General features: G+C 38.2%; 1 protein-coding gene across 1 annotated transcript; it reads left to right on the top strand.

Moving 5' to 3' along the window:
* Positions 1–138: 138 nt before the first annotated feature.
* Positions 139–13,109, top strand: LOC100185486 (protein SMG7). Its single transcript, XM_018813364.2, has 22 exons — positions 139–284; positions 868–1,035; positions 1,357–1,417; positions 2,227–2,377; positions 2,795–2,916; positions 3,459–3,655; positions 4,408–4,493; positions 5,329–5,478; positions 5,899–5,994; positions 6,263–6,419; positions 6,700–6,767; positions 7,053–7,185; positions 7,452–7,608; positions 7,768–7,944; positions 8,222–9,079; positions 9,540–9,750; positions 10,044–10,144; positions 10,556–10,681; positions 11,013–11,093; positions 11,395–11,572; positions 11,921–12,075; positions 12,440–13,109. The coding sequence occupies exons 1-22, from the start codon at positions 259–261 to the stop codon at positions 12,542–12,544; spliced, it is 3,564 nt and encodes a 1,187-aa protein (XP_018668909.1). The 5' UTR covers positions 139–258; the 3' UTR covers positions 12,545–13,109.
* Positions 13,110–13,564: the final 455 nt, after the last annotated feature.

Here is a 13,564-nt window from a genome sequence, read left to right as displayed (position 1 = left end):
TACAGTTTAAGCTTAAAGGAACATACATAAGCTTTGTGTTAATTTTATTCGTACCTTATGCGTGTGTGTGTGTGAAACAGAACACCTGTTATAACAGTAGTTGCCCTGTCACCCACTATGCAAGGTTAAACAAGTTTCATCCGTTCATATTTAGATCAGTTGTTGTTAAACATAGGGACATCAGAGTAAGCTGAAGCCAACATTTATTATAACGTGGTGGTTCAAAAACAATGGAAATATGATTCCAAACAACTTATCATGAATGCTTGCCACAAGTTGCTAGAGTAAGTTGCTTTTCTCTTTAGCTCTGTTACAATTACAATTATATATATTACCAAAGGTGTTACATTCCTGTTGCTTACTTTTTAAAAGCAAGAGTGTTCTTTTAGCAGACAAAATAACTAATAAGCTATTTATTAAACCTTAATATCACCCAGTCTGCAAAGTATGGCAGTTCCTGACGAGATCTCGCGCGTGCAAGACGGTTATTTTTCGCGTTCGCGCGTGCTATCATTAAAAATCTGCGTACAAAGCATGTACATTTTCAAGCCACGTTAGGAAATCTTACATTTAATACGTATTTTTTTCTTTGTTTAATTAATTGGCGTGCGTAGGACAAATTGTGGCGTGCATAACCGAAAGTCTGTAAAAAAATCGCGCGTGCACCTGCCATACTCTGCAGTCTAGAATATCACATAATGTTGTGCACCAGTGTTTGAATTCAAAAGCAAGCACGAAGTGTATGAAACAGAACACCAGTGTTATAACGACTGTTGTTGCCATGCGAGGATAAATAAGTTACCTTCATTCAATCTACAATAAATATTGTTCTAACCCATTTCCCCTAACCTAAATCCCCCCCATCAGGCAAGCAGAAGTGTTAAAGAAAGGCATCAATGGTTGGAATGGAGTGTCTGATGACGGTTCCTCAACAGGGGAAGTTGTTACGAACCGAACTAACTTACAAGATGTTTATCGGAAGCTTTTGATTACAAACCTCGAGTTTGCTCTCGATAAGAAAACGGAACAAGATTTGTAAGTTTAGATATTGTCATTCTAATTTATATGGATACGGTTCTTGTTCAAGGACCTGGGATTCATGCCAGATTTGTCCCATTTTCCTACAACCCAGACTGCTAATGTATGCCAATGCTATGACCAGTGTGATTCATTCACAGCATACTCTTGCCAATAATGCCGTAGAAAATCTTTTCATATGAATCATATGATATGAGTATACTATAGCCCTTGATTTATGAATATGACTGTTGTTTTTGTTTAAGATTGCAAAAAAGTGGTCTACTTGCTAAGTAATCGCAGATGAACTTAAACAATTGTTTAACTGTTTTTTTACAGATGGAACTTTGTTTTTAAGAATCACATTACAGCATTACAACAAAAGTTAAAAGATAAATCAGTAAGTAGAATGTGTCTGGTGTATACGAAGACACTCATGTTATAACTTGACAGTGAGCATGAGGTGTATGAATACACCATGTGTGTCTGGTGTATACGAAGACACTCATGTTATAACTTGACAGTGAGCATGAGGTGTATGAATACACCATGTGTGTCTGGTGTATAAGATGACACTCATGTTATAACTCAACAGTGAGCATGAGGTGTATGAATACACCATGTGTGTCTGGTGTATAAGATGACACTCATGTTATAACTCAACAGTGAGCATGAGGTGTATGAATACACCATGTGTGTCTGGTGTATAAGAAGACACCCATGTTACAACTCGACAGTGAGCATGAGGTGTATGAATACACCATGTGTGTCTGGTGTATAAGAAGACACCCATGTTATAACTCGACAGTGAGCATGAGGTGTATGAATACACCATGTGTGTCTGGTGTATAAAAAGACACCCATGTTATAACTCAACAGTGAGCATGAGGTGTATGAATACACCATGTGTGTCTGGTGTATAAGAAGACACCCATGTTATAACTCGACAGTGAGCATGAGGTGTATGAATACACCATGTTTGTCTGGTGTATAAAAAGACACCCATGTTATAACTCAACAGTGAGCATGAGGTGTATGAATACACCATGTGTGTCTGGTGTATGAGAAGACACCCATGTTATAACTTTACAGTGAGCATGAGGTGTATGAATACACCATGTGTGTCTGATGTATAAGAAGACACCCATGTTATAATTCTAAGTTAACTGTAAGCGGATGCACCCCATATAAACCATCCCCCCCACGCAGAATGCTCATCGTACAGAAGCACAAAGTCAGCTTTCCTCATTCCTTGATTCAGCAAGTGGTTTCTACCACCAACTCCTGCATGACTTATGTTGTGCATTCCATGTTAATATCCCATGCAGAGTCAGATCATCAAAATTACTTTTATTAAAAGGTAAGTTAGTTGTGGTTTAACTGAGTGTATTGTGTAACTATTGTAGACATGTTTGGATTAGGTTGCTGTAGTACTCGAATCAAATGCCAACCACACTTTTGTATTGTTGAAACATCAAATATGTTAGCTGGTTTGCAGGGTTTTAGTTGATAAGTGAAAACAACATTTGATGCAACAGCCATACTTCCAACTATTGCTCTTTTCCAGATATTTTGTTTAAAGAGAATGTAATCCACATCAAAAGAACAGTTAAACACGCAAAGATTTTTTGTTCATTGCGTGTTTAACTGTTCATTTGATGTGGATTACATTCTCTTTGTTGTTTAAATAACATCATCTTCGCTATCGTTTTAATAAACATTATGTCATTATGTTAAACCCCCACAAAAGTCCCCCATTGACCCTCTTACCCACCAGACACTTCATTAAAACACGGCTCAATCACCCACCAACCTGAGCGGCCATCTTGTCAATATATGTGCCAGCATTGTCTTGTACATCTGGGGGATATCGCGAGGTATAGAAACCAAAGTGGACAGGTATGCATTATGTTTTATATGATTCAAGTTGAATAAATCCGGTGAATCTGACCCTAATCTTGTGCTCATAGAGTTAACAGTTATTGTGTAACAGTAAGGATCTGGTGCTATGAAAGTGTAGCAGACGAAACTAAATCCAAATTTATATCTAATATATAAACTTATACAATATAAGAGATATATATTTCGACTAAATGGCATCGGCGGTCTCTTTTAAATAAAATCTTTAGAATAAAAGATAATTTATTTTTGTCCTTTACATTTTCATAGCACCAGATCCTAACTCAATGAATCAAGTATTATGAATAATAGGACCTATATAACTTACATATCTGACCCATTTTGAATAGTAACTATGATGAATTATGAATCTGACCCTGATCTATTGCTTATGATGTTGACGATTCACTTTATTTTTTCATTAAAACTAATGTTTTCTGTCCAACCGCCATGAACCTTGTATTTCTAACAAACCAACGTATTACACCCCCACTGCCTGCTCATGCACCAGTCATGTTTAAAAACCTTATACCCTCCAACAGGCGGAATCATATTACCGACATGCAGCACAACTTGTCCCAAGTAATGGCCAACCGTACAACCAACTGGCTATTCTTGCATCTGCCAGTGGGGACGTGTTAAGCACTGCTTTCTATTACTGTCGAAGCTTGGCTGTGAAATGTCCGTTCCCGGGGTCGGGTACGAACCTTAGAAGGCAACTCAGCAAAATATTGGGAGGGTGGGTTGTTTTATTTACATTGGTAATGTAATCTGTTGGTACTGCAGTACAATGGATAATACGCCTGACGAAAACCTTAAGGTTGTAGGTTTAAGGCTTGATGCTGCTAGGAGGTTGGGTGTTTATGTTGTAAATATAATTAGTTGATGCTGTGTGTTAGTTTTTAAACATACTTTTGTTTTATTTGTATTATTATGCTATTTGTTTGTAGCTATTAATTTACAATTTACATTGTAGTTGTTGTTGCCATGGTAAAGTGCTCAACAAGACTGCTTCTTGTAATAAATTCCGCGAATCTGACCCTGATCTGATGTACATATAGTTGAACGATTCTAGTATAGGGAAATACAGTAATGGTCTGGTGCTTCGAAAACGTAACCAACAAAAAATAGAATCTATTTGAATAAGAGACTGACGATGCCATTTAGGCGAAATATATTTCTCTTTTACTACTAGTGGTTGGACTTGATTTTTGTTGGTTACGTTTTCGTAGCACCAGATCAAGACTGCTTCTAGAACAGAGGTTATTGGTTCAAAGCTCCACACTGCTACCATTGTTACCATATATGTCCTTGGGCAAGATACTTAATGATAATTGCTCCAACCCAGTGGTCACTGATGTGTTTAGTTATCTAACAAAGAAATAGTAAAAAGGGGAATCTTAAATCTGTGCCTGTACTGTAGGTTTGAATAAGTGGTTTGTAATACATAACATTATTTGAATTTACAATATGATTATATTGCATTACCAGTGATGAGCCACGTCACGCCAAGATCTCCACAAGTGAATTGATTAAGTTTCTTCTCAAGTTCCACGCTTGTATATATCTACATAAAAGTAAGTTTGATTGACAGTTGTATACATAGGCGCCACACCTGGGGTGGCAGGGAGGGCAGGCCAAACCCTTGAATTTCCTACATTGCATTATTCAGTAAACCTTACAACCAATAAGTTAGATTTGTTTCACAGGATTGTGTGTCTAACTATCCCTGCCCCCCCCCCGTGTTTATAAAGTTTGGCTTCTTTGGGTTTATGATCGTATATTTTTTTTGTACCAAGAACATAATACGATATTGCACTTATCTTCTAATGTAAAAAAATTAAGAAATTTTCACCGAACATCAGATGAAACTTTGGTTGTATCTTTAGGTCATGCTGAACATCATCTTTGTTTAGAGTTTAGAATTTTTCGTTGGCATTTCCCCTTTAAAATATCCCGTTATAAACCAGATGAAACATTGTTTGTAATAAATATTCCATTGTTATACCAGACCAGTGGTTTCATGAGTAAACATGTCCTATTTTTATACTTGGTCGTTTGAATGAGTCAGCCAAAGTAAATATGTTGGTCATGTTTTATATTTAGATTGTTTTCTTAATTTAATGAATAAGTAAACCTCAGAGACAGGAACTATACTTTGTGAGTTTGGAAACACATCAGTTTTTTCTCAACAATTTAAAAAACAATAAAATGTGCGTTTGAAATCATTGTGTCCGTTTTAAAATTTTTTTTCCTTTCAACAAAGGTAAAAAAACGCTTTTTCTTTATTTTTTTTCGAAACATAGTTTTGCTCAGCCTTTAAAACATGGCTTAAAATGTTTCTTACATTAAGAAAAAAGCAATTCTTAAAAAAAACATTTTTCTCTTTTTTATCTTTATTTTTTCTTCTAGACGAGAGCGAGCTATCGGTCATGGTTGATCGATTATCGGGTTACCTTCACGCTCATCTAAGAGCAGGGTCGTTGTCACGACAGCAGATAAGTCACATGATCTTCTTGAACTTGTTCTCATTACATCATCTTTCACCTGATGGAGTGGATGGTTCGTTCGTTCGTTAATTAATTAAAAATAATTGTAGACAAAAATTTTTTATTTTATTTTGGTGCTGGAGTTGTTTTTTTTTCTACGAAATTTTCTAAAATAAATTTGTTACCATAATATTTTTCATTAATTAAAAAGCAACTTTTTGCTCCAATTGTAAACGAAAAAAATTTTTTTTTTATTAATTACTTTAATTATCATTAGGCATTAATAAATTAAATAGCCAGTGATTATGTTTAAAACCTTGGTTAAAATAAATGGGTTTTTCAGATCAAATTTTTGAATCCAGTGTTTCTCAATAATTTAAAATAATTTAAAACTTATTTGGAAGCACCAGACACTACATTTGTCAAATCTTAAATAAATTAATATTTTAATAAAATTAATGTTTTTATAAAAATGACAAAATTATCTTTTCAGCAAGTGGCAACCCTGTAGTGTCCCCTGGTGGTGAGAATGATAACGTTGATGAAATGAAACCGAACATTCGATGGAACGCCATGCTTATGCTTGCAAGTACGTTGGGTTAAAGTTGGGTAACTAAACACTGCAACTATTGTGGGCAGTTGTGTCTTTCGGCAAGACACTTAACGGCAATTGCTCCAACCCAGTGGTCACTAATTGGTTTTCTAAATTATCAGCAATACATAAATAATCACCCACAAAGTTACATACGTAGCGGGCACGAGGTGCATGAAACAGAACACCCGTGTTATAACGACTGTCTTGCCCCGTCATGTGAGAATAAATAAGTTACGTTCATTACAACTCCTTAATCCCCCAGTGCAAATGTTACACGGCTTATTATCGTGCATCCCCGTGCACACGGACGACCCCGGCGACTTTGAGCACCCCGGCCTCCCTGCTGTAAAGTTAACACTTGATTGGTTGGTTTCGAACGCATCCGTGTTTCAACAACAAGAAGTTTCGAACAAATCAAGGTAAGAATATTAACTGGAGGATATAGAAATATTTTTATTTACTTGGGAAATTAAGAAACAATTATATGCTTCTATGTACTTCCCGTTCAATGTTTGCTCTCGGCTTTATATTCTTACAATAATACAGAGCATTGTCATAGCGTCGTGAAGCATTTACCTATATCACATATTTTTTTATGGTTAAAAAGTTCTGGAATAAACATTTTGAAATTCAAACTTTTTGTTGCAAATATTTATCAAGTTCTGATATCAGATGTCATAATGCCTACTATTTCTCCAGAGTTTGGCACCAACTTGCGAAGATCCTCAACGCACTGGGAAGTCAGGATAAAGCTAATGATATGGAAGGTGGGTTATAGGTGGAACAGAAATTCGCGGTGGCGTTTGGCAAATACCATGGGTTTGCCATGAGATATAAATAACCAGCTTATTGCACCAAACCTGCTTGTTAATAAATAGGATGTTAGCGTGGTCGCCTTCTTGCACTACAGGTTCATATATGCCTAACTTGTTCTGCTTTGTAATAAATTTTGCGAATCTGGCGACGATTCCTGTGTAAAGAAATAGAGTAAGGTTCTGGTGCTTATCGAACTCGACTTCCTCTGCTTTACATTGAAGTTGTTTCCACTACAGGTCGTCCCTTACCTGAAGACTACGAAGTACGAGGTTTCATCGGTTTAAAACAAGCGTTGAATAAACTTGACTTCCAGGCTGGACTCGACTCCAATATGAATGAAGACATGCAACACCCATGCAGATGTTACAGGTTGGATTGCTTGGTTTATTCTGTTGTACCAGCTATGCTGTGTGTACATGAAGATCTATCTTTTGATATTGGTTCTCCAATATTGAGTTCTATTCCATACGCCCCCTACACATATTAGTCTTTTATAGCGTTATATATTGATTGGTTATAAACTGAGATGGCTGCGAACCAGTCTATATTCTTGATATTGATGGGTTAAAGGGTTAACATACCTACAACCCATGTATTGTAGCATAACCCCATATAACCCCCAACCCCACACACAGGTTATACAAGCTTGGGCTCTCGGTCGCCGAACTTGGGGGAGGTTTGTTGGTTTGCAGCGAGGAGGAAGGGGGGACCGTGTTCGAGAGTTTGGTCCCTATTACCCCGGGTTTAGGGGTAAATGGGGAAGTCCCAGAGGAAGTGGAGGGTGAGCTAGAGGTGGGTGATATCGGGTTTCCCCTAGTTCTTGAATGTTGCATATTATAAACCCTTGAATTGGTGAAAATTGGTTTTGTTTTTTTTTAATTTGAAAACTGAGTAAAAATATATATATATTCCAACCTTTTTTGTTCGATTTAACACAGTATTTCATTCCAGGACCTTGAACCAACTACCAGCCCCGGGGTTCGAACCACCGACCCCCAGGTTAGAAGAGTTGTGGGTAAAGGTAGGGGAACTGGGTTGGAGGACCACCCAGGTGGGATGCGTAAGAAGAACCGAGCCCCACGTATGCAACATGTAGCCGTGCAGATTAAACCAGATCCAAAGTTAAAGGTAATGGTTCATAATGTGGTTTATGGAAAGTAGGAATTTTGAAGATTTATTCAAATAGAATCTTAAGTATGCTTATAGATATTTTCTTTTTAATAAGAGACTGGTGATACCATTAAAGCAAAATATATGTTTCATATTATGCAATTTTTATTAAACAATTACTGTATTTCTTTACAAACACACAATTACTGTATTTTACTGTATTTTTTTACACAATAACTGTTTAACTTTATGAGCACCAAATTCTTTACTTAAATTTTTCCCATTGATCATCCAGGCAATACAGGAGGAGGACACATATGGGTGCGAGGGGATCAACGAGGATGGCGAGGTCGACTCAGGGAGCATGGGATCATCCCAAGAATCCCCCGACCCCCATCCACGTACGGGACATCGAGTAACCTTCGCTACCCCACAAATGTCACCCCCACAATACCCCCCCGAGAGTCCGTCACCCACTTACCCAGAACAAGTGGGTGTTCTCATCCCAGGGGTTTTCCCCGATAACCCCATGCAAGCTTACCCACATAACATGGTGGTTCCCCAACAAATGGGGCAAATGTATCGGCACCAAGTAGCCCCGGGAAACCCCCTTCTACAAAACCAGTACCCTCGCCACCCCATGAACCCCTCCTATGTTTACCATCACCCCAGGAACATGTTACCCCGACAAAACCCCCCATTTCAGCACGTTCACCCCCAACGACCCCCTAACCCACATAACCCCCCACCCCACCCTGCAGACTTACCCAAACCCCTATTCTACCCCCCACTCTCCAACACCGACAACTTCCGGACCAACAACCCACTAGGTGTCTCACCCTCAGAGTACGTTGACCCCATGCCCTCCGTTGAGCAGTCGTTACCCCGCCCGACCGACATTGGGTTGTTCCTTCGAGGGCCCCCTAACCCCCAAAACCCCACCTCACCAAATATGGAGATGAAGCGAATGATGGGGGCCCAGTTAGCCCCGAGGTTCCATAATGACATCACAATGGCGGTTATGCAGAAACAAATGCAAGACCTCGTTGCACGAAACACGGAAATGAAGTCAGCGAAGCTCGCGAAGATGAACCAACCATCGAGACAAGACTTTGCTGCGATGTCTCAACAACAATTGTTTAATATGCAACAGGTAATGTTGGGTGTGGGGTTATTTGGTTCAATGTAAGATTATATGTTATATTTTATAATATTAGGGATGATATAAAACAAAGTGTGTTTTGTATTATTTTAACTATTAAGTTTTAGGCATAAATATATTAAGTTTCATTTCCAAGCCATGTTGGAGTCCTATTTTGATCAGATTCGGTAGTTTAGTTTATTGACAAATGTAGGGCAAATTATAGCTTGCTTAGTTAATATTTTGTAATCAATATTGCGTACCGGCATAAGTTGCCAACTTGCCATATTCCCCCAACTAAACCTTAACCCAGTGGCGGATCTAGAGGGGGGTGTTTGGTGTTTGAACACCTCCTCAGAAATTGTATACATATTTTCGTTTTGTAGCTTTAAACGTAAAACGGCGCGCGTATGGTACCTGCAATAATCTGCCATATTCCCCCAACTAACCTTAACCACTAACATAATTCCAGGGTTTGGCCGGAAGTCCTTACGACCGTGATTATGACCTCATAAGCGACCCGTCTCGTGGATTGTTTAAGTTCATGACCTCGGCAAACCTGCCAGGTGGTGGCAGCAACGAGACGTCATCCACGTCATCTCCAACACCAGGTGGGGGTGGAGGGCAACAAGTATCGACGACAACATGCTCGCCACAAGCTGGCAGTATCAACAATTATAAAGGTGGGTGTTTTAAGTACGAAAAAAAATTATAACATGGGTGTTATGTTTCATACACGTCGTGCCCGCTTACAAGTTACCATGTATGTAACTTTATGAGTGATTGTTTTTTTGTATGGCTGACAATTTAGACAACCCATTAGTGACCACTGGGTTGGAGCAGTTGCTGTTAGGTGTTTTGTCCAATGATACATATGTCCACAATGGTAGCATTGTAAACGACAATTAATATATGAATATTATTTTTTCTCATACACCTCGCACCAAATTACCCCACTAACCCAATTTACCCCCAGGTACCGGGGCAATGCTGGCTAAGAACCCGGGAATGGAAATCCCTCGTCGACCGAATGCTTTGCCCACGCAGGCGCGTAATTTTGCACCAAATACACCAAAGGTAAGGTTTATGTGGTAGTAGTTTACCGCTACCTCGTCTCAATAACATTCCGGCGCTTTTATTCCTGCTGCCCGCGCCAAGTAATTAACGCTTTTGTTGTGTCGTGTTGTACGCACAGTCACCAGTTAGTTTAGTTGGTACTGCAGTATACTTAGGTTGTACAGCGTTTACTTTAGGTTTATTATGATGTATTATATTGTTATTATATGTTTGAAGATATCCATCGTTTTAGTTTGTTAAACTGGTTTATCACAGTTTGCTATACAAACACACACATGTGAAAAGTGGTGCAACCAATTCAAAGTTATTTTGTTTATACTTTGTAAAACTAGCTTAATTTTCAAAAAAAAATCGATAACCCCTCCTACAATGTTCTTTTTATGATTTCTATTTTACTAAATTCCTCCCCAGCAACTAACCCCCACAGGGTTGGGTCACTTCACGGTAGTCGACCCCCAGCCCCAACACGGAGATATTTACCCCAGGGACAGGATGGGTTCCATGTTTGGGATTTCCCCCAGTTCTAACCCACACCTGGTAAGGGTTTAAATTTTTAAGTCATTTCGTCAAAGTTTTGTTTGGACTTTGTGGCTGAGTGGTTTGGTATCTTAACTGAAGTATATTGGGTTCATGCTCACTGGTACCATTTATGGTGCATGTATCCTTAAACAAGACACGTAAGTTTCCACCAATAAATTATTGCACCCTGGGCGTTGTGTAATGGCCAACTTAATAGACAGATAATATTAAGAAAAGAAGTAAATTATCAAATCTTGAATATCTTTGTTCGAGCAACATTCTTTATGAAATTATAATAATAATAGCAACGTTGTTTCAAACATTATACTAACAATACCCATTACTTTAGAACGAAGAGATGAGATTTGGTCGAACGTCTGCCGACCAATCACCAACCTCCGATCATTACGCTCAGTTTGATCGAATGAAGGTAAATTTCCTTTATGTTTGTTTGTTTTTAAATTTACCTTTTTTTCTTTTTATCCTCATTTCACGCTCAGATCACCACCCTATGTTTATCAAATAAATATTCGCAGCATGCATCTCCTGTGTTTGTTTGTATTGTTTGAAATACCCTGCTGTGTGACTGTACAACATGTATACTGGTAATACTACCTGGGGGTGACCAGTTTTGGCCAATTTTATCTTAATTTTCATAAATTCCACCGTTTTGTAAAACGCCAATATCACCAACTTATACAATACATTCAAACCAAACAATTCCTCCCCAGAATTTATTCACCGACCTCCCGACCCCTAGTGACCTTTCGACCCTCACCCCTAACACAATCGATCCATTGTTACATCAACAATCAAACAAAGACATCCTCCCCGACAAGGAAGGGGGGGATTCTTACAAACTTTTCCCCGACACAAATAACTCCTTGTTTTCCTCGCAGAGAAACAGAGGTAATGTATGTGTGTGATTGACACAACGCATAACACGGGTTTTATTTATTTCTTTGAACACAATAACGAAAACCTGGTTAATTAATACAACAACAAAGATTATGTTATTGATTTACTTGAAGGGATGTTTTAGCAGTTTTTGGATCTGTTATTTTACAAAATATGTTAATTTGCCATATACGGTGACTTCATTAAGCTTTTTGTGAACTTGGTCATTTAGAATCTTAAATACAAACAATTGTCAGAAGATCTTCTTCTCACTTATTACACATCTGGCAATAACAACATATACACATATTAGTAATATCTTAATATGGTAGACTAACCCCTCTTACCCCATGCTCGCAGGCGATCTTCGATTATCGGGGCCCGGCACCATTGGATCGGAGAGGGCCGCCGCACAAATGAACTCGTATTCACCCTGGTCCAACCCCACAGCCCCACCTGTGGAGGGGAAGCCCCAGGAAAGGGTGAGGGGGCAAACACAGGAAGGACCATATATGGTAAGGGGGTTTGTTTCCAGGGTTAATTTTTCAATGAAATTCTGTAAAGTTTGGGTAAAACTGAAATTGACATAATATCTTTAAAGTTGTTTAACCTTTAAACAGCAAATCTTGTGTAAAGTTTTTTTTTCATAAAACTATAAACTGGTACAAATATGGTATTACTGAAACTATAGGTTTTTGTTAGATACATCATACTTAAATAAAATTGACAAAGAAAACTTATACAAAAAGATGATAAAAGTATTTAAAACACAAATCTTTAATGATTAGATCATTTATTGAAAAATGAAAACATATTTTTATCTTTTGTTTTCTGTTTTCTTTGAGTTTAAACTAACATAAACATCTCATTACATCGCAGTCCCACTCGTTCTGGTCAACACCGATGGTTCCATCCGGTCCTTCTGCACTCGAGCTTCTCATTCAACGACAGAACCATGTTACTCGCGATAAGTCCCCGCCCTGAGCTTTGTCTCTGCTGACACCAAGTGTTGTAGAAGTCACCATGGTTACGAGAGGTTGATGGGGCAAGGTGTAAATAACATCAATACTGGGTTGCCTTGTTTATAAACCAACACCCAGTATTCTAAGACTCTTCGATGGAAGCCACAAACGCTTCGTACCTGCTTGCACTAAGTCGGACATTTTGTTTGTTATACTCCCATCTAGTGGCTCGTATTCCGTCCATGGTACGTGTGGCGCCCTCCACTGGAGTTTTTGCGCAGGTGTGTTTCAAAGAACGTGTTATTTATTACAACTTGCAAGAATTCTCTTTTTTTTTTCAATATGTCATTTTTTAAGGAGTGTGTTTTGATCCGAAATTATTTTATTCGTTTTTATTTAATTTAATTGGCAAAAATTAATTACTCTTCGAAATTGTTATTTTTTCCGATGGAATTTTTTGGCGTGTTACAAAACTTAGTCTAGCTTTGTAGTTGTAAAACTTATATATGATCTTTGTGTTCAATTATCAGGTCTGGTGAATTTGGATTTCTTCTTTTCCAAGCTTGCGATAAAAGTAAACTCATAAACTTGTGGTTATTTATTCTGTAAGAAATAAGATAGAACCTCATACTCACTGTCGAGTTAAAACATGGCTGTCTTCTTATACACCAGACACACATGGTGTATTCATACACCTCATGCTCACTGTCGAGTTATAACATGGGTGTCTTCTTATACACCAGACACACATGGTGTATTCATACACCTCATGCTAACTGTTGAGTTATAACATGGGTGTCGTCTTATACACCAGAAACACATGGTGTATTCATACACCTCATGCTCACTGTCGAGTTATAACATGGGTGTCTTCTTATACACCAGACACACATGGTGTATTCATACACCTCATGCTAACTGTTGAGTTATAACATGGGTGTCTTCTTATACACCAGAAACACATGGTGTATTCATACACCTCATGCTCACTGTCGAGTTATAACATGGGTGTTTTCTTATACACCAGACATGCATGGTGTAT

Source organism: Ciona intestinalis, chromosome 9 (assembly GCF_000224145.3).
Source record: "Ciona intestinalis chromosome 9, KH, whole genome shotgun sequence".
In the NCBI taxonomy this organism is placed as follows: domain Eukaryota; kingdom Metazoa; phylum Chordata; class Ascidiacea; order Phlebobranchia; family Cionidae; genus Ciona; species Ciona intestinalis.
The sequence above is the reverse complement of the archived record's forward strand: the minus strand, read 5'-3'. Positions and strand labels throughout refer to the sequence as shown.